This window comes from Odontomachus brunneus, unplaced genomic scaffold, assembly GCF_010583005.1.
Source record: "Odontomachus brunneus isolate Ranch 3 - 2012 unplaced genomic scaffold, Obru_v1 Obru_scaffold_157, whole genome shotgun sequence".
Taxonomy (NCBI): Eukaryota; Metazoa; Arthropoda; class Insecta; order Hymenoptera; family Formicidae; genus Odontomachus; species Odontomachus brunneus.
The window spans coordinates 262,491-287,787 of record NW_022639607.1 but is presented as its reverse complement, the minus strand read 5'-3'; the positions used below and the strand labels follow the sequence as shown (position 1 = coordinate 287,787).

At 39.3% G+C, this 25,297-nt stretch overlaps 6 protein-coding genes across 12 annotated transcripts in view; 3 read left to right on the top strand and 3 right to left on the bottom strand.

Moving 5' to 3' along the window:
- Positions 1-20: 20 nt before the first annotated feature.
- Positions 21-3,707, top strand: LOC116850836 (heat shock protein 83). The gene is made up of 3 exons (XM_032829554.1): positions 21-346; positions 849-967; positions 1,298-3,707. Exons 1-3 carry the CDS (start codon positions 197-199, stop codon positions 3,195-3,197), a joined length of 2,169 nt encoding a protein of 722 aa, XP_032685445.1. The 5' UTR covers positions 21-196; the 3' UTR covers positions 3,198-3,707.
- A 1,200-nt stretch (positions 3,708-4,907) lies between these two features.
- On the top strand, positions 4,908-10,847 carry LOC116850835 (staphylococcal nuclease domain-containing protein 1). Its single transcript, XM_032829553.1, has 9 exons — positions 4,908-5,280; positions 5,730-5,851; positions 6,028-6,170; positions 6,238-6,732; positions 7,094-7,574; positions 7,715-8,345; positions 8,429-8,878; positions 8,952-9,158; positions 9,285-10,847. The coding sequence occupies exons 1-9, from the start codon at positions 5,230-5,232 to the stop codon at positions 9,390-9,392; spliced, it is 2,688 nt and encodes an 895-aa protein (XP_032685444.1). The 5' UTR covers positions 4,908-5,229; the 3' UTR covers positions 9,393-10,847.
- On the bottom strand, positions 10,818-12,693 carry LOC116850837 (methylosome protein 50-like). Its single transcript, XM_032829555.1, has 5 exons — positions 12,582-12,693; positions 12,181-12,520; positions 11,940-12,112; positions 11,663-11,846; positions 10,818-11,567 (listed from the first exon to the last, which is right to left on the bottom strand). The coding sequence occupies exons 1-5, from the start codon at positions 12,691-12,693 to the stop codon at positions 11,369-11,371; spliced, it is 1,008 nt and encodes a 335-aa protein (XP_032685446.1). The 3' UTR covers positions 10,818-11,368.
- Positions 12,694-14,159: 1,466 nt separating this feature from the next.
- Positions 14,160-16,476, bottom strand: LOC116850854 (probable malonyl-CoA-acyl carrier protein transacylase, mitochondrial). The gene is made up of 2 exons (XM_032829597.1): positions 15,330-16,476; positions 14,160-14,735 (listed from the first exon to the last, which is right to left on the bottom strand). Exons 1-2 carry the CDS (start codon positions 16,163-16,165, stop codon positions 14,294-14,296), a joined length of 1,278 nt encoding a protein of 425 aa, XP_032685488.1. The 5' UTR covers positions 16,166-16,476; the 3' UTR covers positions 14,160-14,293.
- A 2,174-nt stretch (positions 16,477-18,650) lies between these two features.
- LOC116850842 (flightin) overlaps positions 18,651-25,297 on the top strand; it is a 7,822-nt gene continuing 1,175 nt past the window's right edge. For 2 of the 5 annotated variants that reach the window (XR_004379454.1, XR_004379453.1), the window contains exons 1-3: positions 18,651-18,815; positions 19,926-20,163; positions 20,293-20,590. Coding sequence is in view for 2 of the 5 variants with exons in the window: in XM_032829573.1 (XP_032685464.1) it covers positions 19,961-20,163; positions 20,293-20,536 (447 nt within the window). In the remaining 3 variants the exon portion in view is untranslated. Of the gene's footprint in view, positions 18,830-19,925; positions 20,164-20,292; positions 20,762-25,297 lie in introns of those variants that run through there. The other 3 variants (XR_004379452.1, XM_032829573.1, XM_032829574.1) reach the window with 3 other exon arrangements.
- Positions 20,993-25,297, bottom strand: part of LOC116850840 — a 10,879-nt gene continuing 6,574 nt past the window's right edge. Inside the window, exons 3-4 of one of the 3 annotated variants that reach the window (XM_032829572.1) lie at positions 21,654-21,850; positions 20,993-21,544 (exon numbers count right to left, since the gene is read on the bottom strand). In XM_032829572.1, the coding sequence (XP_032685463.1) occupies positions 21,149-21,544; positions 21,654-21,850 (593 nt within the window). In that variant the 3' untranslated portion in view covers positions 20,993-21,148. Of the gene's footprint in view, positions 21,545-21,653; positions 21,851-22,129; positions 24,206-25,010; positions 25,281-25,297 lie in introns of those variants that run through there. The other 2 variants (XM_032829571.1, XM_032829570.1) reach the window with 2 other exon arrangements.

The window sequence follows — 25,297 nt, the reverse complement described above, 5'->3', positions numbered from 1 at the left end:
GTATAAAAGCGATCGTCGCGCCCCGTCCACCCTAATCCTCAAAGTAACAGCGCGAGAGGTGGTTCGTCCGCCGTCCGAGCGATTTTCTTGAACGTCTCTTAAGTTTGCAATTGCGAGATCAAATCGCAAATTTAGCGTGCGAGCAATTCGTGTTTGATTGTGCTTTTATTTAGTGAAATAATACAACTTTGAGAATATGCCCGAAGACGTGAGCATGTCCGAAACCGGTGAGGTGGAGACCTTCGCCTTTCAGGCCGAGATCGCTCAGTTGATGAGCTTGATCATCAACACTTTTTACTCCAACAAGGAAATCTTCATCCGAGAATTGATTTCTAACGCATCTGATGTAAGTAGGTCTAGGTATTCATGAAAAACGAGTATTTTGTCGCTCTCCGTTCTTATCATGGCCGTTATTTCACTTTTGTAACATGATAGCGTTTGTCTGATTTCGTGTTTTATTTAATTAAATATTTGCGTATATATGCATTTGTGTCACCTATCTATTCACTGGCTAAATGTTTTTTAAGGATTAATTAAGGAAAGTTACATAAAATTAATTAAAACATTTCTTTTACAAAGCGTTCTTTTACTAGCGTTCATGATTTGCTATTAATTTTTTAAGTGTGGATGATAACTTATTCTTTATTATCCAAAGAAAATATTTTCTTCAATTTTTTATATTTTCTTTTCTCATGTTGTTTACTGAGTAACATGTATATGTTTTTATATCAGAGTTTTATATTTCTCTTTGCATTTTTTTAAATATTTTTTAGTCATATTTTATATTATAATATAGTAAATATAATATATAGTTAATAATACAGTAATATTTTTGTTGAACTATCTAGGCATTGGACAAGATCCGATATGAATCTCTCACAGATCCAGCCAAGCTGGATACATGCAAGGAACTATTTATCAAGATCATCCCAAACAAGAACGATCGCACTCTAACAATTCTTGATTCGTAAGTATCATAATCTACTATAAAAATTACATATAAGATGAATGTGCCAATATGATTAAAACATTAATAAATTTATATTTAATATTTCTGAAAAAAAGCTTTTAAAACATTTTGTTGAAAGATATTATTCTATATGCCAATTTGTATTATTAATGATTGTTCAATTCGAGTTTGTATTATTTGATAAATAAAATATGTTTGGAAAAGTACATATACTTAATAAAAATATAAAACTGACTACTTTCTTATTAGTTTATTGAGATATTTACCTTAAATAATAGATATTAATATAATAGTTGTAATTAATTAAAATTTTTTTTATTTTAATAGTGGCATTGGCATGACCAAGGCTGATCTTGTAAACAACCTGGGTACCATCGCCAAGTCTGGTACGAAAGCATTCATGGAGGCTCTGCAGGCTGGAGCTGATATTTCTATGATTGGACAGTTTGGTGTTGGTTTCTACTCAGCGTATCTTGTTGCTGATAAGGTCATCGTAATCTCGAAGCACAACGACGACGAGCAGTACCTTTGGGAGTCTTCCGCTGGTGGTTCGTTCACAGTACGTCCTGACAATGGCGAGCCAATTGGACGAGGCACCAAAATCGTTCTTCATATCAAAGAAGATCAAACTGAATATCTGGAAGAGTCAAAGATCAAGGAAATAGTCAAGAAGCATTCGCAGTTCATTGGCTATCCCATCAAGCTCGTCGTTGAGAAGGAGCGCGATAAGGAATTGAGCGAGGACGAGGAGGAAGAGCCAGCGAAGGAGGAGGAGACTGAAGATGAAAAGCCCAAGATTGAGGATGTCGGTGAAGATGAGGAGGAGGACAAACCCAAGGATGAAAAGAAAAAGAAGAAGAAGACGATCAAAGAAAAGTATACTGAGGATGAAGAGCTGAATAAGACCAAGCCGATCTGGACAAGGAATCCGGACGACATTACTCAGGAGGAATATGGCGAATTCTACAAGAGCCTAACCAATGATTGGGAAGATCATTTAGCGGTGAAACACTTCTCGGTGGAAGGTCAGTTGGAATTTAGAGCCCTTCTCTTCATTCCTCGTCGCGCGCCTTTCGATTTGTTCGAGAACAAGAAAAGGAAGAACAATATTAAATTGTACGTTCGACGTGTCTTCATCATGGACAACTGCGAAGACTTGATCCCAGAATACCTGAACTTCATCAAGGGTGTTGTGGACAGCGAAGATTTGCCCCTGAACATCTCTCGTGAGATGCTGCAACAAAACAAGATTTTGAAAGTTATCAGGAAAAATCTTGTGAAGAAGTGCCTGGAGCTGTTCGAAGAATTGTCTGAAGACAAGGAGAACTATAAGAAATGCTACGAGCAGTTCAGCAAGAATCTGAAGCTCGGCATCCACGAGGACAGCCAGAACAGGAAGAAGTTGTCGGAGTTGTTACGTTACCACACCTCCGCGTCCGGCGATGAGATGTGCTCGCTCAAGGACTACGTCGGTAGAATGAAGGAAAACCAAAAGCACGTCTATTACATTACCGGCGAGAGCAGGGAACAGGTAGCGAACAGCTCGTTCGTTGAGCGTGTCAAGAAGCGCGGTTTCGAGGTCGTATATATGACCGAACCGATCGACGAATACGTCGTGCAGCAACTGAAGGAGTTCGATGGTAAGCAGTTGGTGTCCGTCACGAAGGAAGGCCTTGAGCTTCCAGAGGACGAGGAAGAGAAGAAGAAGCGAGAGGAGGACAAAACCAAGTTCGAAAGTCTCTGCAAGGTCATGAAGGACATCCTGGACAAGAAGGTCGAGAAGGTGGTGGTGTCCAACAGGTTGGTCGATTCGCCTTGCTGCATCGTCACTTCGCAGTACGGCTGGACGGCAAACATGGAGAGGATCATGAAGGCGCAGGCACTTCGCGATACATCCACCATGGGTTACATGGCCGCGAAGAAGCACCTGGAAATCAATCCGGACCATCCTATTATGGAGAACCTGCGGCAGAAGGCGGAAGCGGATAAGCACGACAAGTCTGTTAAAGATTTGGTAATGCTGCTGTTCGAGACCGCCCTGCTCTCGTCCGGCTTTGCGCTCGAGGACCCACAGGTGCACGCTTCCAGGATATATAGAATGATCAAGCTTGGCCTGGGCTTCGATGACGATGATGCGCCGAGCGCCGAAGACGAGAAGATGGACACGGAAGTACCGCCGTTAGAGGATGACGCGGAGGAGGTATCGAGGATGGAAGAAGTAGATTAAGCATTTTACGAGCCGCCGTAACAAAACTTCTATCGAATCCAAAGACTTCGTAGACGATAGAAACAGCAAAGACTGTAATTAAATTCGTCGGGTGTATTTTGTTTTTAATTTTAAGTTAGTTTTGTGAATATTTGTGTTTTTCACTCGATCTTCCCGCCTGTTCTCATCGCGCTCACGCAGGATATTGCTTACTTAGAGACACACGAGCTATTAATGATTAACACATGATCTCTCTAGTTACATTGCGAATGCAAATAGCGTGCATGTCGAGTTAACGTACCTTCAAAGACCTTCATACCAAGGAATTTCGTCGCTTGAATTCTTCATCGGACATGCATTCTCTCGTATCCTTCACATTCTCGAATTCATTTTATAGCGCGAACATTGCAGTTTTTTTGTACTTTTGCGTATTTACAATTTAATATTTCTCACTTCATCATTCCATTGCATAAATTATCTCTTACATAAGATTGTAAGTTTTACGCGCAATAAAATATCGTTATAAATTAATACACTGTGTTGATGGAGAAAATTTGGAGACAGACACCAACCAAACGTAGATGATTGTGCAAGTAGATTCAATTAAATTTCGTTTTCTAACTTAATTTCACTTCAAATTTCTAAAAAAATGTCATTTAAAAAAGATCTTTGATACAATTGACAGCATAAGAATATGTATTAGTATTATTATTCTGTGTTTGGTTTGTATGACTTTTAACTTGTCCTCTTAGTTTATTAATCTTTTCTAATTTTCCTCTTTTCCAAACCTTTTCCATAATGTCTGGTTTCTCTTCAAACTATCTTTTTAGTCAGATATACTTGCTGATTTTTTATCCATAAAGAAATAGTTTATACTTGCAGAACATACAGCAATTAATTTGAAATATGGTGATTTTAGTGGATTAATAAAAATTAAATATTTTCAGTGACTTTGGGTCTCTTGACCCTCTTTCCTAATATATTTAGAATAATTGTTATTTAGCACAATTTGTTATAGAATAAAAATTTCTAAAAAATAATAAAACACTAAATGTTTTATTGTGTATAATCTTTATTGTTATCATAATAAAATTATCTCTATAATTACCTCATTAGAGTAAAAAAGATAAAAGTCAGAAGAGTGCAGTTAGATGAAATAAGCATTGTTGTACAAGTCTGCTCACTATAGTTACAATTATTGCATTTTATGCAGTTTATTACTTTCTTCCCCTTCAGTCCTCGTATAAATCTATTGCAGTTAATGCAAGATATGCAAATAAAAGAGCAAGAAAGAAATCCAAATCCCGTGAAATGTTCTCTAACGTGAAAAAGGGAACTTTTTTTCTCGTAAAAAGGGAACATTTTCTAATTAAAGGTATGTAAGTATTTATTTTTTATAAGTTCACACAATAAAGAAAAAAAGATTTATGATCAACCTTAGTAATTAACTGCTCCTTTTGGTTGTACATTCTTTTTCCTATACTTTGTTTTCGAGTAAAATGACATCATGATTACAGAAAGAGAGAACATGGATGTGTATATATCTGAGAAAAAGGTAAGAACAATATTCGCAAGTGTGAAAAATGCAACCGCATTAAAGACGCAGACCTTTGACCCTCTGCAGTTTGTTCTTACGGCACCCCTTTTATCCGCGCATCGCGCAGGCGAAACCGGAGCGCATAGAGTGCGACACCGTGGCGCGTGGCGTCGTGTCGCGTGTTGCCACATCACCACCAAATCAAACGAAATTCGGACGATGTTCTCTGTGTAGATCGCGCTCGTGCCGGCCACTCTATCGATACGTGGAAAGCGTGCGTGCGTGCGGTGCCTCTCTCCCGTCGTGTACCGCATACAACCAACATGTCAACTTACTCCTGAGTTCCGCCACGCGATTAATACACACACGAGGCATTTCTAATTCAACCAAGTTCGAGCGCCGGCACGAACCGATCCGAGAACCGTGTGCGGGTCGTACAAACGGGCGCGCATATACCGTCGTAACCGCGATTCATACGTCTGACGATTCACGACCAGTTATCGTACCGTGAGCACCATGAGCGCAAATCAGGCACCAGTGAAATTGAGAAATGGAGTGGTGAAACAGGTAAGGATTTGATGCCGCTCGAGTTACGAATGAGAATCACGCGACTCGACCGCGCGACACACTCATTAGCGATTCCCGTGGACGTCGTTTAATTAGCACCGTGTGGATTCGATGTTGATTCCTCGCTGCTCACCCAGCTGGCAGGAAGCAGGCTGGAGAACATATGGTTACGGACTGCGGTTTCGTCATTACGACGATCCTCCATGTGCTCGCGAATGGTCGCGCTACATGTTCGTTATATCGACAAAAATGCAAACGTATTTACGTAATTTCTTCGTGGCGACTTTCCTACTTGCAGTATCCACTCGTTGATCACCTTTTGCAAAAGCTCGTTAGAGATAAGGAAAGTTGTATGAAAAGTATTAGCAACTGCGTAATAAATATCTTGATTTGAGATGTCGCACAGCATTGGATACAGTGAGGTACAATGTGAAATTTTTATTTTGAAGGTGACATCTGGAGACACTGTTGTTATCCGTGGACAGCCTATGGGAGGTCCTCCACCTGAAATAACAGTCACTCTGTGCAATATCACTGCTCCAAAATTGGAACGTTGGAAAGGAAACGACAGGTGTGTGTAAACCTGATAACTTTAATACCAATATTTTATATTACAATATTGTTACTTGTGATCTTCTTCTGATTGCCTTTAAAATTTTAATAATAACTATTTAATTTTGTAAATAATTTACAGTTTTGTTAAAACATAATCTTTAATATATGAGATAAAATAAATTGTATTTGTAGCACGGATGAGACAAAAGATGAACTGTACGCATGGGAAGCCAGAGAATTCTTACGCAGAAAACTCATTGGTCAAGATGTCACCTTTGCCACTGAGAAGTCTGTTAACACAGCCAGGACGTATGGCACTGTCTGGCTAGGAAAAGGTACTTATTGTTTGTTGAAAAAATCATGAAAAATTTTACACATTCAACATATATCATCATCTTGCAGACAGGAATGGCGAGAACGTGATCGAGACTTTAGTGTCTGAAGGTCTGGTGACTGTAAAAAAAGATAATCGTAATCCTACTGCAGAGCAGACGCGGTTGATCGAATTGGAGAACATGGCAAAAGCCGCGAAGAAAGGGAAATGGGCTGATTCACCAGCTTCCGAGCATATAAGAGATATCAAGTGGACTGTCGATGATCCTCGGAAATTGGTCGAGAAGTTTGGCAAGAAACCGATCAAAGCTGTAATCGAGTTCGTCTTCGATGGTTCTACTGTCAAGGCTTTCCTCTTGCCTGATTTTTACAACATAACATTAATGATTTCGGGTGTTCGCTGCCCAGGCTGGCCGAATGGACGCCGTGAGAATTCTGTAGGCGATCCTTATGCGGACGAAGCCAGATATTTCGTGGAATCGCGACTCTTACATAGGGACGTCGAGATAGTGCTGGAGTCGGTCAACAATAACAATTTCATCGGCAGCATTATTCATCCCAAGGGTGAGTCGATGTCATAGTAAACAAATTTGATAAGCGAATATCACTATTCACCGAATGACGCATCGCATATATTCAAAATCTTATTTCTTTTTGAAGAATTTTTTGAACTAATATACTGGTACAATAAGTTAAAATAAAAAAAAAATACAGGATGTCACCGTAATGATATTCATTATGTGTTTAGTTCTAGATGCAATTAATCAGTTTTTAAGGTTTTATTATGAATAATGTTACACATTAAACATTCTGTTTATTTTACTTTAACTTATTGCACTATTGTAAGTCAGTTCAAGAAGCTCTTTAGGAAAAAACTTATTAAGTTTACACATGAATGTACTAAATCTCACATTTTCTGTATTAGGAAACATCGCTGAAATCCTGTTGAGCGAGGGTTTTGCCAAATGCCAGGATTGGTCAATTGTTAACAGCAGATCCGGCGCAGAGAAATTGTATCTGGCTGAGAAAGCCGCGAAGGAAGCACGTTTGCGTTTATGGAAAGACTACAAACCATCTGGTCCACAGATCGAATTTACCGGTACCGTCGTCGAGATTATTAACGCAGATGCGCTCATTATCCGGACGCAAAATGGCGACAACAAGAAGGTATTTCTGAGCAGTATTCGACCTCCCTCTCGAGAGAAGAAAAATATCGAGGACAGCAATAATACTGCTCGACCGAAAGACTTCAGACCTCTCTACGATATACCGTGGATGTTAGAAGCGCGAGAGTTCTTGCGCGAGAAATTCATCAGGAAGAACGTAAAAGTGGTGGTTGATTATACTCAGCCGGCTAGAGACAATTTCCCAGAGAAATTGTGTTGCACGGTTACCTGCGGTAAAACGTAAGTACTTCAGTCTCCGCGAAATTCTTCAGATTTTTATCAAGACTAGATTCTTGTCTACTATCAAGATTCTTAGTTTCGCAGCAGTAGGATCAAAAGCTGTAAATTAATCATTTTTCATTCTACTTTCACGCCGATAGGAATATCGCAGAGGCATTAGTTGCACGAGGCCTGGCGCGAGTGATCAAGTACAGACAAAACGATGACCAGCGTTCTTCGCATTATAATCTCCTGCAAGTCGCTGAGAGTAAAGCGGAAAAGTCGCAACACGGGCTGCATGCAAAGAAGGACATTCCAGTTCACAGAATAGTGGATCTCTCGAACGATCCCTCGAAGGCGAAGGCGTTCTTGACATCTCTCAAGCGTGCACAGGGAATCAGAGCTGTCGTGGAGTTTGTAACGAGCGGCTCGCGTCTGAAACTCTTTCTTCCAAAGGAAGACTATGTTATCACGTTTGTGTTGGCTGGAATAAGAACTCCGCGCTGTCAGAGAACATTGCCTGGCGGCGGGGTAGTGAAGGCCGACGAATATGGCGAGAAAGCTCTAGCCTTCACTAAGGAGCACTGCTTCCAACGGGACGTAGAGATTAAGATCGAGAACACAGAAACGAAATTGAGCGGTTTCATCGGTTGGTTAACTGTGAACGACATCAATATGTCCGTTGCTCTGGTTGAGGAAGGTCTCGCCGAAGTGGTAAATTTCCAAGATTCTGGCGAGCTTACGAGGACCCTTAAAGCCGCGGAGGAACGCGCGAAAACGAAGATGCTGAATGTAAGACATAATATACACGCTGCATATTTATCAAATAACGCATATCACTGTATAAATTCACAATGTATAATTTCGCGTTACAGATTTGGAAGAACCGCGTGGAAGCGCCGGTCGAGAGCGACAAGATCGTGGACGAGAAGGAAGGACAGGAGCGGAAGATCGACTATCAGAAGGTAGTGATTTCCGAAGTTACTGACGATCTTCACTTCTATGCTCAGAGCGTCGATCAAGGGAGCATGCTGGAAAACTTAATGCTGCAGCTGCGCCAAGAACTGGCGGCCAATCCGCCGCTTATTGGCGGTTATAAGCCGACTAGAGGCGATTTGGCGGTCGCGAGATTCACAGGCGATGATCAGTGGTATCGCGTGAAAACAGAAAAGGTTTCCGGCACTAACGTTAGCGTGTTCTACATCGATTACGGTAATAGGGAAACCGTCCACGTTACGCGAGTCGCCGATTTGCCCGCGCGCTTCGCGACCGACAAACCGTATGCCCACGAGTATGGGCTCGCGTGCGTGACACTTCCGAGCGACGTAAGTAATGACAATCCTTGCACGATCCACTTTTCGAAAGACGTTTCTAGTTCACATATCATTATTCTTATAGACCGACGACAAGAGGGCGGCGGTAAAGGCATTCAAGGAAGATGTATTGGACGAAATTCTGCTTCTGAATGTAGAATACAAACTGAGTAATAATGTGACTGCTGTTACGCTGGCACATGCCAACACAAACTACGATATCGGAAAGGGACTGATTTCTGATGGATTTGTGCATGTTCAGAAGCATCGGGACAGGAGGCTGACGAAATTGGTCAGTCTATTTTATCATCAGATTGCTGTAACAAGTTTTATTATCTAGGATAGTAAACGGTAGAATGATAATATGTATACCGTTTGGGTTGTCGCAGTTTTATATATGTGCGTAATATGTTTACAGATCGAGGAATACAAGAAGGCTGAAGAAGAGGCGAAGAATAATCATCGCAACATTTGGATGTACGGAGATGTACGGCCGGAGGACGACGACAAGGAATTCGGATTGTAACTGAATTAAGTGCTCAAACATGGAATTAAGCATAATCGATAACCAGGGAAAAACAAGACGTGGAAAGGTGGAAGAATAGGCGTGTTAAAAGCAAACGATTACATAAGAATTATTATGATGAATTATGCTACATAGGTGATTAAGAATGGTGAGTGTCGATGCGAGAGCTACATGTTGCACACATTAGACGCAATACAATTATATATTTCAATATATAAAGAGAATTGTACATAACGATTTTAATTTCTGTAATACAATGAATATAAAACGTGCACGCGGAATAGTACTCGAAACGAGACTACGCGACATAGACATTACATGTATTCTCATCGACATGAACATTCGTTATTACTCGGTGCCACAAATGCAAATTGTTTGGTGACCCGACACTCTTGACCTGTACGAAGCCCTCAATGTGCAATTCAATGTGTCAATCATACTAGATATATTAATTATTTGCTTTTCCTATATATTGGATGAACAATAATCATGTTATTAATGCGTGCTACTTTTCAAGTTTTTACATGGGTGATGATAGCTATAGGATTTGTAATCGCGAATTTAATCAGAGGCACTGGTAGTTAAACGCGGAAATAGGGAGAACGTTCATATCAAGCAGAGAGTATCGGGATATTTTCAATCAAAGCTATACAATGGCACAGTTTCATCCGGTATAAAGGTTTCCATCCCTAAGTATGAGTGTGTGTGCGTGCGTGTGTGCGGATAATATAATGCATAATACAAGCATGATACAATGGGGGTACAATAATAATAATGCAAAGGAAAATGCTGTCTGCTGTGTCAAAGGATATGCCGTCTTTATTGTGACTCTACCGTCTTTTTTCCGACGAATTTCACGTTATACGCGTGTATGTTGTATTCGTAACAAGTTTGATATTAATGTACTTACAAGAAATTATTTATGCAGTTATACAGATCTGTCTTACGAATTGCATTACAATTATGAAATTTAAATGTTCAGGATTTATTTGCGATGAACAAATGTTATCTATCGTGTGTTCGGGTGAAGTAAACTCACAGTTGTTATACGATATGAGAAAACAAGAAACGCAGTAGCATTATGATGCCAAGTACATAAAAAACTACATTATTCTGTGCACCGAAGAATAAGTCCGTATATTTGTTTCGGTAGATTCAGCATTATAATTAACTGTAATTTTAATTAACGATCTTTATACCATATATATTGTATCCAAAATTGTTTCCTACTTCTTCCTTTAAACGTTTTGCGACTAAAAGCTTTTACTTGCAGTACTTTGTTGACATTATATCACATCTCATTGACACAATTTACCGACGTAATTTTGTAAGTAAAGTATCGGATAAACCTATAATTGCATTATCCTATTGGATAATCGATACATTATATGTGTACACACATTGTAGGATCAAAAAAAGAATAAATAAGAAAGACTTGTTTTAATTACTTATAAATGGTGTTATATGATTTTTTTTTTCAAGATTCCCAAGAATTCCTATTGCTTCTTAAGTGCAATTCTCATACATTATTGTTATATAACACCATTACAATATCTTACATTACAAAATAGATGTTTGTCTTATGTAATAATTCAGTACATATAATCATGATAAAAATATAGTAACATACATTAAGTATATTAAAACAATTATCGTCAAGATAGATACAAATAGATTTTGAAATTAAATACAATTCCTCTTACAAATTCATTGATGTATTGAGTCGTCCCATAAATTCGTGTCATTTTATTTAGTTTTTTTTTCAAAAAAATAAATTATTAAATGTATTCTTTCTTTTTCCTAAAATTCGATGTCTTTCTATATTGTTTTTGAAAAAATAGAAAAATATAAAACATAGATATGGATTAAAAATAGCACAAATTTATTGGATAACCTAACATTATCTTAAATTAATAGAAAAAGGAAGATCCATGAAAGTCTTGTTAATATAACTACTGTGTGAATATCGACTTGTGCTACTTATTGTCGTTAAATGATACTGTACGTTTAATTACATTATCATCCAAAGCACATGAGAATAAGTCATCTTTATACCACGCTAACCCTCGTACAAAGTCAGTGTGCTCATTATCTTCCATTATCACTTGTACATCTTTAGAAACATGTAATACTTTTACAGACGTGTTATCAAAGCAGCAAGCTAACAGATCTTTCCTAGAAAGTAAGAAACATAAGTAGTCACGAATTCATAATATATCAAAAGTTACAATGGAAATAAGTAAAAACATACTTTTCAAATAAAACCATACCTTATTGGATTAAATAACACCTTCCATACACTTCTATTGTCCACAGTGAGCTCAAATACTGGCTCATTTGGTTGTCTAATATCTATTAATGCAATCACACCACAATCTTCACCTATGGCAAGATACTGATCCATAACAGGATTCCAGGATATCGAAGAACACTTCTGTTTTCTATCAAGAATACCTAGAAAAATCAAAGAATTCAATATACCTGTAGCAAACTTGGAAAGTTGAAATAAATGAAGAAAACTTATAAATTAAATGTTCTAATACATACAGTGTGCTGGTTCAGATTTCCTAATGTCCCACATTAATGCATCACCATGTAGAGAAGTAGATGCAAATACAGAATTACACATAGGTTTTACATCTGTCCCAGTGATACAGTTCACATGTGCAAAACTATACGAATGTGTCGCAATTAAACTTTCCACATCCCAAATTTTAATACTGCAACAAATATAAATATGATACTTTGCCTTTATGGTGGGACTTAAAATACCTCAAAATTAACTTACCAACAATCTAATCCACCTGTGACTATGCTTTTACTATCAGAAAATGCAGATACTGTGTAGACACTGTCGTCATGATAACAAGCACTATTCAAGGATTGAAGCTCTAGTGTCTGAGGTTTACCTGTTGCCTGAACAATTTGAAATATTTCTACAGCACCCTTATCCCCTACGACGACGAATTTATCTTGTGTAAGGAAAGTAGCATCTCCACAACCATCATATGTTTCTTCTATTACAGCAGCGTTTTTTTTATTAAAATCTGAAGTGTTATCGTAGTATCTGAGAGAACCATTCCAGTTAATACTGCTTATCTCAATAGATCCGAGAAGAGCTTTTTGTTCTGTAATAAAAGACAATATGTAAAAACTGAAGAAATGCAGAAATTGATTTCTATATCTTACCATGTTCGATTAGTATAAATTGCGGATAACTTTTAATAATACGCGATGTTGACAATTCATTGAACATTTTTTTGGGTACATCAACTAAATCATAGCCGTTCATTTCTATCATTTTTCCTTATTGCCTCGCACCTATAATTTATTGTAAGCTTCTAAATCGTAAAGATGCGGGAAATAAACAGGTTTATTTACAGTATACAACTACAAATTGTACTTTTTACTTAAACTTTCTGTACTAGTGTAGCAAAGGTACAATAAGCGTTCATATATCACACAGAAAAAGTGTATAGCCTATAATAAAGTTCATTTATAATACACAAAATAAAAAATTGTAACATTAAATATTAATAAAAAGATATTAGTATTATAAATATATAAATAGAATATAATAGGTTGAAATATATAACGCGTAAAAAATAGAACTATAGTTCATATTACGTATACTATAGTTTTTTACTAAATATCGTATGCGATATATTTTCGAGAATCAGAGAGAGGGAGAGAAAGGATCCTGAGACAAGAATACATTACAAAATATTTTACCTATGTTCAAGTGTTTTATTAAATTTATATTAATTCGCAAGATCTTAATTAAAAAATATTCGAATATCAGCTTTTACATCGACATTGGATACGTTCAGCAGGACACAACAGTTGCATAAATATTTAAATTTTTTGTTGAACAGTACGAAACACACTCAGCAGTATATTAAACCCATTATTTCTGCAAGGTATTGCTCAATATAGATGTTGTTTGTAACCATCATTACTTCAATTTTACTCGTTAAAGAAAGTGGCGGCTCGTAGCGAAGATTCATCCTTTTGCAGGATTCACACTGCGTCCGATGTCCGACGTACATACGACATCCGATATCCAATAAAAGAATAGTTTTCCAATGGAGAATTGAATTCTATACTAAAAAGCTGTTCTTCTATTGGATATCGGACATCGTACGTCGGACATCGGACGCGGTATGAATCCTGCATAAGATTGAGATTGAATTAAAAATTGGCCAATCAAAGAAAAGTTCACTAAACTTGAGCTTAGTGAATTTTGCTCTGATTGGCTAAATTTCAATTCAATCTCAATCCTAATCTATAGTCTAATACGGGCTCAGGGAGTCGATTGTATATCTCAAAAGCTACGTTCCAAAACTCTACTCGACGGGTAGAGTAGCATTTAATTGACCAATAAAAACAAAAATAACTAGAATTTCTTTATCGTGATTGGTCAATTAAATATACTCTACCCATCGAGTAGAATTTTGGAACGCAGCCAAAATGGAGTGAAAATGAAAAAAGTGAGCAAATGTACTAGAATATTTGTAACTTCATTGGTCAATGCCTAGTGAATTTGCTCACTTTTGTAATTTTCACTTTGTTTCGAAATACACAATTCGCCCCAGTACCTTCAACCAGTACTCTTTTTTTATACACCTTATATATTTAAATAAATAAAAAAACGAAGTCGTGATACTACTCGATAATAAGTCTGACGCACTTTGTAAGTAGAATTCAACAGCGTGGGGGGTCATCCTTTTAATTTACGCGAAGATACATTTTCAATTAAAGGAATAATTTCAGTATAACTGTAATCATCTTTATTTTGCGCATTTTAGGTACAGAATTAACTTCACTGTATATATACAAAATTATACTATTATCAAATGTACTGTTCTTTCTTGTATTATTAAAAAATATATGCATAAACATCAGACAACTATGCATTGGTTATAGGCTTTTGTATTAATCAATTTTAAAATCGTCCTCATCCTTCCGTCCGATCCTACGTCAAACGTTCGCGGGAAGGCTGTACCTGGAGGTCTACTGTATACGCGCTGCATAATCTGCTCCCATTTAACGGGCGAGATAATCTGTTTTGGCAAATGCTGCTTAATCAATCTTGAATTGCTGTAAGCACATCCCTTGTAATTGGAATAGATTTGACACCTAGGTTCGTCTATTTGTAATGTATTGAGCATCTTGCAGAAGGATTTGAGCGCAGGTTCCATTAATTTCGTGTGGAACGCTCCTGACACAGGTAACCTGGTCAAGTTTCTCAGACCGTATTTTTTTCCATTCTTTTCTATGTATTCGAGGGTCTCTATATTCCCAGCCAATATCTTCGATTGTGTGCACAAATAAATTGCTACTCTGTGTGAAAGAAATTAATTTTTTGAATACAACAATTAATGCCATTGATGCTGACTTATATAACTCTGAGTCTTCAATAAATGTAGTAAGCATTTAGCCTTATACTCTAAGGCCTATAATATCAGGCAAAATGCATTTTTTTGCACAACTTTAACAGTTGGAATCTGGCCAACTCACTTAGAGATTATGATTTCAGGTAGCAATGGGAAAAGTTTTTAACTGGAAATTGCACCAGACTTTAGACTTAGAACATAACGCTAAAGGCTTACTGCATCTATTGTAGGTTCAAGCATCAATAAATTATATGAAAAGTTATATGAAAAATCAATATCAGTTGTTTCAAGATTCAGTATCAGTACCCATACAGCATAAATACCTAAAGGACATCTAAAGAATTAAAGATGTCTGAAAGATATCCTACTTGCTTTAAATGTTTTTTAAATATTCCTAAAATATATCTGAAATATTTATGTTGTTTGGGTTGTATAAAAATTAGTATCATATAAAAATCTCATCTTTAATCAGGTGAACTTTATAAGTTATACAGAATTTACAGAATAGAACAATTGTGAGAAATATATGTTAAATACTTACTGACAAGTTGGATTGTCTATACCTATATCCAGTGCCCACTTCTTCGCATCTTCACAGGCCTGGTATAGTTTAGCCTCTGCAGTACAAAAGACTGACAGCATTCCCTGAGGTGTTTTACTAGAAGCGTACTCCATTGCGGCACCTCTTACAGAGACTAACCTGAGGCCATCCTCAAAGGACAATACGCCTGAGAAGATCAAAGAAGTCAGTTCACCTATGCTGTAGCCAACGGCAGTTTTGCAAGTCTCAAACACCCGAGGTCTTTCCTCACGCAGTTTCTCCAGTGCAGCTAATGAAAACACTACCGTGGCTGGCTGATTGAAGCGAGTTTCATCCAATTTATTTTGAGGACCTTTTAAGCATAAGTCCAGCAGATTGTAGTTAAGAATCTCATTGGCTATCTCAAATAATTCTTTGGCTTGTGGAAAACGCAGGTAGTTTTTCACCCAGCCGACCTTGAGGATGCCTTGTCCAGGAAACAATATGACACAGGTGTCCAAAGGGTCAATTTTTGGTGTCGCGACTTTTTCGGCTTCTATAGAGAGTGGAACACCAGCGGGATAAGGACTCGTCGACCAGCTGGTATCCTTGGCGTCACTGTAAGTGGCGGCTTCTTTCACCAGGCGAGCAACATTATCCTCACCTGTAGGTATCGCCTCGTAATCGCTTGTGGCGGATTCGTTCTGCGATTCGTTCGCGTTCGACGTAACGTCGCTGTCCTTTGCTGCAGAAGAATCGGAAAACTTGGTTATGCGGCACCAGGTTAACAAATGAGATCGACAAAGCGCTGTTTTACTCGACAATATTCGTTGATACATCGTTACTGACGAGAACATGATGGCATTCTGCGTCAGAGTGAATTTATGCCTTTGCCGGCAGTTTCTTTAATTTTTCCCGCTTATTTGTCAAGTGCCGACTACTACTCAACATCTGCTGTGATTGTTAGTTTGAAGTTTTTTTTTGTTTTATATCTGTTTTTTTTTTATGCAGAATAGTACTTCTATTTTACTAATTTTCCTTTCTTGTTTTACTTTTCTATATCGATTTCCGTGGAAACTTTCAGAGATAATCGTAGCTAACGATTTTAACTAAATTTAAAAGTTAGGTTGCTAATGCATGTTTTTCGCCATGAAGTATGCGAGTGATATAGGCTAAGTCCGTCTCGCATGTTTCGTGCATTAGGGCCATCACATACAAAATTACATAGACGCATATGCATAGCATAAGATCATATGGACCAATGAGCATTGAATATTAAGTCGCCATATTGATGATTGATACTTAATATTCGATGCTCATTGGTCCATACTATCTTATGCTATGCATATGCGCTATGTAATTTTGTGTGTGATGGCCTTTATTCTGGGTGCGTTCCGTTTCCACGCATGATGCGCATGAAACGCAGCGTTAGAGTGGCAGAGATACGAGAGTGAGATAAAAAGAGAGAGAGAGCTCTCGGGTGAGGTTGTCGAACTTAGATTAGATTAGTTCTCGAACGCATGAGATCGCATAGACTGCACTACCTCGGAGCTGATGCAGTTTATGCGTTCGAGAACTAATCTAATCTAAGTTCGACAACCTCACCCGAGAGCTCTCTCTCTCTTTTTATCTCACTCTCGTATCTCTGCCACTCTAACGCTGCGCTTCATGCGCATTATGCGTGGAAACGGAACGCACCCTCTATCTTCCCTCGATATGTAATGAGCGATAAAGATAGAATGATACTTTCAGCACGAAACTTACGAAACAAACTTAATCACAATTGTTTATTGATTTGTTAGCTAATAAAATATTCGAGATACGCTTAGATGCATAATCACGAAAAATTAGTCAAACAAAACGCATCTATAAATTATACTTTGCATCTAGTTTTGCAATAGCTGCAAAAATATGAAGAATTATATTATTTCCTAGCAAGCCGATTTTTTAACTGTTTATAACAACGATTACTAACATGGTATAGTTGCGCAGTTTTTCTATCATGTATTACATCTGTGCAATAAAAACGTAATGTTAACGACATTATCGTTAAAAGTTACACAGTTGGCTCACAGGAAATGCGTTTTCTTCTCTGAAAACGACAAAGTGTCTGCAGCAATGACGATCGACGTTAAAGTTGTGCGAAGATTATCATGCTTTCGAAGCACCTTCGTTGAAAATTGGCACACAATCAGCCCCACGTAGTTGCAAATAGACATTTCAAGTTCATATGTGTCCGAATATCACACCCCGTGCGATTTATAGTAAGTAAATCAGGGTATCATGTCAATGATATTGTTATAAGATTATACTGTGTCATTATAACAGTTTGAATCTTTGATTCTAGTACCTATCGATATTTATCCCTCCTTCCCTCCTTCAAGAGGTTACAGTTGCATTTCAATGTCAATGTGTTCATGAAGTAGCGCAAGGACGAACGTTGAAGCACACATGTCGTGCATGCAGTAGCGGATCGAGACACTTCCACATCTAAAAATCGTGAAACATCCTGTTCATACATATTTGTGTGCAATTTATTTGCATTCACTATGAAGCAGAAAATGATGCAAACCCTAGTCAAGCAATTTGTATTGTTTCTTATTTTGTCACAAACTTAATTTTGTCATAATATTATTATGATAATATTATCATGGTAACAATGTTATTTATGAAATAACTATTACGATCTCACACATCTACCAGTAATAACATTATATTAATGTTATAGTTTTATTCAACAGAGTAGATATAACATATATGTAACAGTCATATTGTTACAGTAAAAAATTGATGTAATGTTACTTTTAGCTAGCATTTATATATTGGCATAATATTATATATATCAAATTTATATTGCATATATAATTTTCTCATGAGGAGTATATTAAAATCATTATGATAATATTATCATAATAATAACGATATCTATGATAATGGAAGATAATGTTATGATAATTATATATGTTAATTTATGATAATTTTTATGATCACAATAATAATTAACTAGTAACAATATTACATTAATATTACATTAATATTATAGTTTTCCATTCAACAATGCAAATGCAATATAAAATGCATATAAGTTACATCACTGAGTGAGAAATTATAACACTAATGCAATGTTGCTGTTTCTGTTTATTGGCATAACATCGTTGATTGTTCCTAATTTGCTGGTTCATTTTAGAGTCGCGTCAGTCTCTGAGAATACTAAACGGATGATCCATCACTGCGTATCATGCACGCGTTGGAATCACCGACGCACGTGCGTGTAATGCGGGAGGAGAGGAGCCGCGCGCCAATGATTACTGCTGATCACGTGCCAAATTGCCACCTCCTTGCGAGCGAGGGGCACGCACCTTTGAAGGGATGAGCAGTCTCGTGCGGGGGACGGCAGGTGTTGCGTGCTAAAATAAAAGCGAAACAACGCAACGCGGGAGTGGCGAGTCCGCGGCGCGCAGAAGGGTAGCTTTTGTTCGCAGTACGTGCGAGCGCATCGAAGAGCAGGTATCGTGTCGCAGGTATCGAATCATAGGTTGTCGAAGTCGTGAACGATTGTTCGGATGCATCAGCGAGGGTGGAACGATATCCTCGGTTCCTGTCATTCTTGTAAAATCTCCCACCGTGACTGAATTTGAAGATTCCGGCAACTTGGATCGCACTTTCGAAGTTGAACTGCGCGTGCGGTACAGAAGATATTTTTCGCGTAAAAAGAAATTACATCTTGGAAATTCTGTGGGTCACTTGAAAAAGAAACTAACACTGTAACGCATTGTAAAGACCTTTACCTGACTTACAAAATTGTAAATTTACAAAATTACAATGTTATATGCAAGAGGTGTCATAAAAATAGCGATGTTTCTCTTAGCATGTTCCGGAAATTATTATTTGTTTCATTTTTTTAGCTAATGAAGAAATTGTAACTTAAAAGATGCTACAGACGATACTAACGATATATTAGCTACAGACGAAAGTTGCTAAGTTATTCAGACTAATTACTCGCTCAGGCGCGCAAACTTAGGGTCAGCTAAGGACGTCGGAGCGTTTGGAGATTGTCACTGCATTTAGTTTCGCCACAAATACCAGTTGATACCTCAGCCAAGCGGTTTGTTGATGACCTGTTTCTTCACGCGATATATATACGTCACGAATCGGCTAATTATATCCCATTGAAAATTAAATTAACCGAAACGTTCGATTGGGTTCGTATGCACTCGTGGAACACGATACTTGCAAAACGGCATAAGTAAAGTGTTTGATGTTGAAATTATAAACTGACAGGCGTCACGAAGAGAGACAAATTGATGAGAGAATGATTTCTCCTGGCTACTCATCGTGACTATCTTGATTTATGACGACAGAAGCGAGAAAATGCATGCCCAAAATTCCTGCAAGGTACGTCAAAATAAAAAGATATATTAAAAAAATGTCACATGCAACTTTATTGATTATTAGTGCGAAAGGAAAATGTTTGGTGTGTCATTTTCGACGTACTTTGCAGGAATTTTGGACATGCATTTCCTCGCTTCCAACATCATTAATCGAGAATTCCGCGGCGAGTAGTCAGGAGTCTTAATTACTTGCTAAACATTATTTCATAGCGTGACTCGTTTATAGGCTCTAAATCGAGGTGAGTACGTATCGAAACCACCATGTGGAATGATGAATCTGCGCCGTGGGATCTCGAAGAGCCCACACCCGAAGCAGCTGTCGAGGGTGCGGCAGAGGGTGCACCCGCCGAAGGAGCCGCTCCTGAGAAACCGGCTTTAAAATTGGAGAAGATCGAGCCTCCCCATTACAACCATCACTGGGTTCGACCGCTGTTCCTCAACTATGCATATCTTTATGACTACAGGTGAGCTCGTAATAAACGAATAGTCAGAACTCAATGAATTAGAACCGAGTAATTACAAAAGAGCGCTATGCGATTAAATAACTGACTCTCAAGACCTGATCAGTAAATAATCTTTGCTCAATCTAACAGGCAGAATTACTATAACGACGTGATCGACTACCTCAACCAAAGGCAGAAGGGCATATACCGCGAGCCGCCTAGGGCTCAGGAGTGGGCGGAGAGGGCCATAAGGACCTACGATCAGAAGAACGAGGACAGGAGCTTTAAGCGTTCGGCCGACATGAAGTACATCACCAACATGAGACTCACGTCCAGACACTACAGCTACCATACTCGCGCCTACTACAGCTTGAAGTATCAGAAGATTCTGTGAACTCACCGCTTCGTTATAGGCCGCATTACCGTTCTCCTTCATTTTTTTCGTCAGGTATAACGATACGCATTGCATATTTGTATATTCATTCGGCATAATATGTATGTTTGTTGTTGGTGACCCGCCTTGTAAAATACACCAATATTTTCAGCGTCAAGAATCGCTTCTGCGCACCTACCACGTTATCATATATGATAAAATATACTTTCAATGTTCGATAATCAATTTTACTTGAGCGAAAACTTTTAGGGAAAGTTAGAGAATGTAGATTTTTACCTGTTGTCGCGAATCCTCCAATTATCTTCCCTGATTTTATTCAGTACTTGATAATTAAATACATAGCAATTCATTCCTATTAAGATATATGTTACGGACATTAACGAGATACTCTTTCGCTGAATATAGTTTCAAGAAGATAACGTTGAAACATCTTGTGTATATAATCGTGTGTATAGAGAGAGAGAACATGAAATGCGACTAAACGACACTTCGATTAGTTGACGCAAATACAAGGTGACGCGATTATAATCATTAGAAAATATATCTTCGCGATGTTACGCGCATGGCGACTGTGTGCTTTTTCTCGCCACGACGCCACCGCGGCGACGGCTCTTAAAACGAGACGCTCTTCTTCCTCTTTAAGAATCTCCGTTTCATCGGCTGCATTGCGAGCGACTCCAATGGATCGGCGATCTCACCGGTGTCGATGAGCGAGCTGATCCGGCGCTGTCTTCCGGTCTGCGCTGATTCAACCGCTTCCGGTTTCTCGCGAATCGGCATCTTGATCCACTTAGCCGCGATAGGATTGGTCTTCGGCTTCTCCGGCAACTCCACGTTGGTGATCTTACGCGTTTTGTCGAACTTCTGCGCTAACGACATCGTCTGCTCGTCGTCATCCTGATTGTCGAACTTAGTCGCGTGCCGTTGGAACGCCATCTCCGCGGCCTCCAGCGTGTTCTTAGCCTTCTCGATCTCGGCGTTCAGATCGATCACGTCGAAGATGCGATCCTGCAACGCGTTTACCATTCAGCTCATCATAAATTCATCACTCGCGATAAAATGACACGTCTGTCGCCACTTGGTTATACTCGATTTCGATCATTTCGTTTAATTGAACCTGCATATCCCGCCTCTTGCGTCTCAATTCCGCCATATCCTCCTCGAATGCGGCAGCCGCGCGTTCCTTGAACCGCCGGTGAGTCATCACGAAATCGTCCTCGTAGGGATTCTCTTGAACTGGTCGACCGCGCCCGTCTAATAGGATGTCCAGGTCTTCGTAGGAATCGTCGCGATTTCCCGACAGGTTGCGAGAGCCTAAAATGTTAGTAGGGTCGCGTTAAGATTGTTATACTGTTGAACTGCGAATATTAATCCTGCGTCTATCTTGGCTGCATCTTTGAGTCAACGATAAGAAATGGGATTCATACTTGTCAATTTTATTCGCGCTGTAAAATTAATTCTTATCTTTGACTAATAGGAATTCTTGTTACATACGGAAAATGTCAGGAAAACATAAAGATACACAACGATTGAGGATAATGCAGGGCAATCCAGGGTAATACGTAACGTCACACGATACATACCAGTATATTCCAAAAAGAGAAATTTCAAACAAGATTTATTCATATATAAGAAAGGAGGAATACATGTAGACAGACATGTAGACAGACATATGAATTTGGCAAAAGTTTTGCGAATTCGGGCCTTCTCTCGAAAACCTGTGACAGCTTGATAGCGCATTACAGAATTTGTTCCCGAATAGTAAAAGATAATTCTCTGAAATAAAAATAGTAATATTGTCGGGGTAGATGCGACAGAACGCGATTTTTGTGTTTCCTTAATTTAACATTGCGTTAATAATTTCACGCGACAATGTTTTCGATGCGTCTGAACGTAACTCTCGTTCATTAGGAACAATCAACACTTAAGCTCCCACGAATTACATTCGCGGAGCGGAAAAGCAAAAAAAATTATATCACAATGCGAGGTGTATTGCTCGAAAGTACATTCTGTCTTGAGCAATGTAGTTGAAGCAATGTCGTGCGACCAAATCGACTCGCCGTCAATTGAAACTGATTCAAATTGAAAGAAAATTTATAGAATTTAATTGTGCAGTTGAAAAAGTAGAATAATGGAGAGTAATCCAACTTTCAGCAGTCGGAAATTCAGAGTCTATGGAATGCACTTCCGAATGATGCGCCTCGCATTAACATACTGATACATTCGTATTTGTAGAATCACGCGAAACGAACATACACACGTCACATTGTAAATACGCGAGATAAATTATCAGATTAACACAGTGCTATTCATTAACTGAGTCGACGTGTGTTCCTTTCGCGACGACAAATCAGCGGTAATGTGATTGTGCGACTGCCAGAAACGCACAGTTGCCGCGTGATATATCGAAAAAAAATCTACAGACAATATCGACATACAATATCGAGGTACGACAGTGTCTTACAACGTCGGCTCACGATTATCATATCATATTGCGATATTATATTGCAGGCCGCGATTGCAGACTGAACTGATTTCATCGATTACCTCGAATTCGTCGTCAGTACATAAAAAAGAGCGATCAGAGATTTCTCGTTTTTTAAAGCTCAAAAAACCGGTCACAAGTTTTCTCCTGTGATATGTAAGAATTGGGAGGGGCGGCACATATCACGTAATGAGTAATGAAACCGAGTAAACTCGTGATTAGTTTTTTGTGTTTTGGCTTTGAAAAACGAGAAAACTTCGGTCTCTTGCATTTCATTTTGAAAAAATCTCATGACTGTCTTTTGTGTTTTAACAAGGGGTTATCATTGAACGACACTGAAACACGACTGCACCCGGACCCAGTCGCCTTCAGTCTCCAAACGCGACGGCAACGCATTGGCTGTAAGACACCGTCGTGAAAATGATCAGAGAGGCGAGACAGGGATCTCTCGTGTGATTCTCCCGTCGTCTAGAAGTTGACGTGCTTCTCCGCGCGCTCGGTGCCCTGCACGCTGCGCATCGATACTTTCTTGCTGCTGATCGTTGACTGCTGAACGACGTCGTCGGCCACGGCCGCGCTCTCGTTCACCAACGCCCTGAGAGCGGCTGCTCTGCGTTCCCTCTTGGCTTGCCTGTCGGCGAGCTGCTCCATCTCCGACTCGAGGTCATGAAGACGCGCCTTCGTCTGCATAGCCCTACTGGCGGCGGCACTGGTCGGTACCAGTTCGTCGTCTTCGTTGATCAGTTTAGACCATCTACTGAACGCGGGCTTGCTTTCGTCTGCGCGCTCCATCTCGTCGAACAGTCTTGAGCGTCTCTTGAAGCCGCTCTCAACTTCTTCAATCGCTGTTTTGGCGCCTTTCCGCGCAGTCACCGCGCTCTCTAGGAGATCAGCGGCACTCCTCCTGGACTGACTTGCGGCGGTCGAGGCCTCGAGCTCGTCTTCGAGTCCCATCGCCGCCACCCGGGCTCGAAAACGGCGCGTCGTCGCCGCTACATCCTCTGCGAAATCGTCTCCCAGCAGCCTGCGGCGTGTGCGTTGACCACGGCTGTCGTAGACGGTGTCCTCGTCGTCGGGGGGTAGCAAAGGGTCGGTAAGGGGTGGTAGTTGGGAAGCGCGGTTACGGGAATCGAATTCGAGTTCAGGGTCGCGGCCGGTGCGGGGAGCGGAGAGGTCGCGCGTGCCTGCCGACATCAGAAAAGAGAGCGTTGATTTATGCGTAGAGGCTGCAGGACAATAATGGGCGAGATGATGACGACGATGATAATAGTCATCGTCATGAGTCGTAGTTGCGTCAACGATTTTGGGTGAAGGATGAATGTCGGTGAGAGATGACGGTGGATGATTGGCGTGAGGAGAAGAGGGAGAACCTCGCGAGGTCGCAACTCGATCGAGCCGGTGGTAAAGTCGCACGACTTGCCAATGTATCGCCTGCTCCGTCGCTATCGATGTATCTCTGTATACACGAAAGTATGAAAAACTACGCTTAAAATATAACGAAATATAACCAGTGATGGTAGCGTAGGAGGAGGCATGAAAAAATAATACCTCACTTGAAAAGTTTTCAATCAAAATGCTTCACATTGTGTGACAGAACAAAAAATGGTTCAGCAGTCATAATGAAAGTTACATAGATATAAGAAATCAGCTATATAAGATGGATAAATAACTAGAGACTCTAGGATGAGTAAACACTATGATATCTCGCATATTTTGTATTTCATCAATATAGATACAAATTTAGAATTCTACCTGGACTAGTAAAATATTTTCTTGAATCAGAGAGAAATCGAGTTATGTAAATTCTTTCTCTTTCTTTTTGTAAGCAAATTTAATTTTTCGCGAGATTAAGGGCTTCAGCACTGGTTATAATTGAACGTACAGAGAACTGACAGAACGCTATATAGATATTGCTCGTGAAATTTCGCACGAGGCCGAAGTGGCCGTTCGCGAGTGCGCGACGATTACATTTCACGTTTCTCTACTTACAACGACTGGACTCATCAGCCAAGTAAACTTTATAACGCGGCTTGCGAGTATATATTTTTAGATTTTCCTTCCGATCAAAAATAAATTCGAATGCGCGTCGTATTAACAATCTGGCACATCTACAAAATCCCATCGACGCGGCCGACTGCGCTATTAAACTGTGTAGTTGCTAGCGACGTCAAGCACACGACGCTCATCCCCCGCGTTCCACCACCTACGACGTTAGGGGAGAACGTTTCGGATAAGTGACAGCGCGTTCGCTTCTTGTTTTTTTTTTTTTTTTTTTT

What these genes read in the sequence shown, in the direction of transcription:
- LOC116850836 (XM_032829554.1), top strand. Translation starts at nt 197, where the DNA reads ATGCCCGAAGACGTGAGCATGTCCGAAACCGGTGAGGTGGAGACCTTC. An exon ending in TGATTTCTAACGCATCTGAT is followed by an intron (nt 347 to 848) that starts GTAAGTAGGTCT and finishes TGAACTATCTAG; the next exon opens with GCATTGGACAAGATCCGATA. An exon ending in ACTCTAACAATTCTTGATTC is followed by an intron (nt 968 to 1,297) that starts GTAAGTATCATA and finishes TTATTTTAATAG; the next exon opens with TGGCATTGGCATGACCAAGG.
- LOC116850835 (XM_032829553.1), top strand. Translation starts at nt 5,230, where the DNA reads ATGAGCGCAAATCAGGCACCAGTGAAATTGAGAAATGGAGTGGTGAAA. An exon ending in CAGCATTATTCATCCCAAGG is followed by an intron (nt 6,733 to 7,093) that starts GTGAGTCGATGT and finishes TTTCTGTATTAG; the next exon opens with GAAACATCGCTGAAATCCTG. An exon ending in ACAGGAGGCTGACGAAATTG is followed by an intron (nt 9,159 to 9,284) that starts GTCAGTCTATTT and finishes ATATGTTTACAG; the next exon opens with ATCGAGGAATACAAGAAGGC.
- LOC116850837 (XM_032829555.1), bottom strand. Translation starts at nt 12,693, where the DNA reads ATGATAGAAATGAACGGCTATGATTTAGTTGATGTACCCAAAAAAATG. An exon ending in ACAGGTGGATTAGATTGTTG is followed by an intron (nt 12,113 to 12,180) that starts GTAAGTTAATTT and finishes TATTTGTTGCAG; the next exon opens with TATTAAAATTTGGGATGTGG. An exon ending in GAAATCTGAACCAGCACACT is followed by an intron (nt 11,847 to 11,939) that starts GTATGTATTAGA and finishes TGATTTTTCTAG; the next exon opens with GTATTCTTGATAGAAAACAG.
- LOC116850854 (XM_032829597.1), bottom strand. Translation starts at nt 16,165, where the DNA reads ATGTTCTCGTCAGTAACGATGTATCAACGAATATTGTCGAGTAAAACA. An exon ending in ATAGACAATCCAACTTGTCA is followed by an intron (nt 14,736 to 15,329) that starts GTAAGTATTTAA and finishes TCTTTCACACAG; the next exon opens with AGTAGCAATTTATTTGTGCA.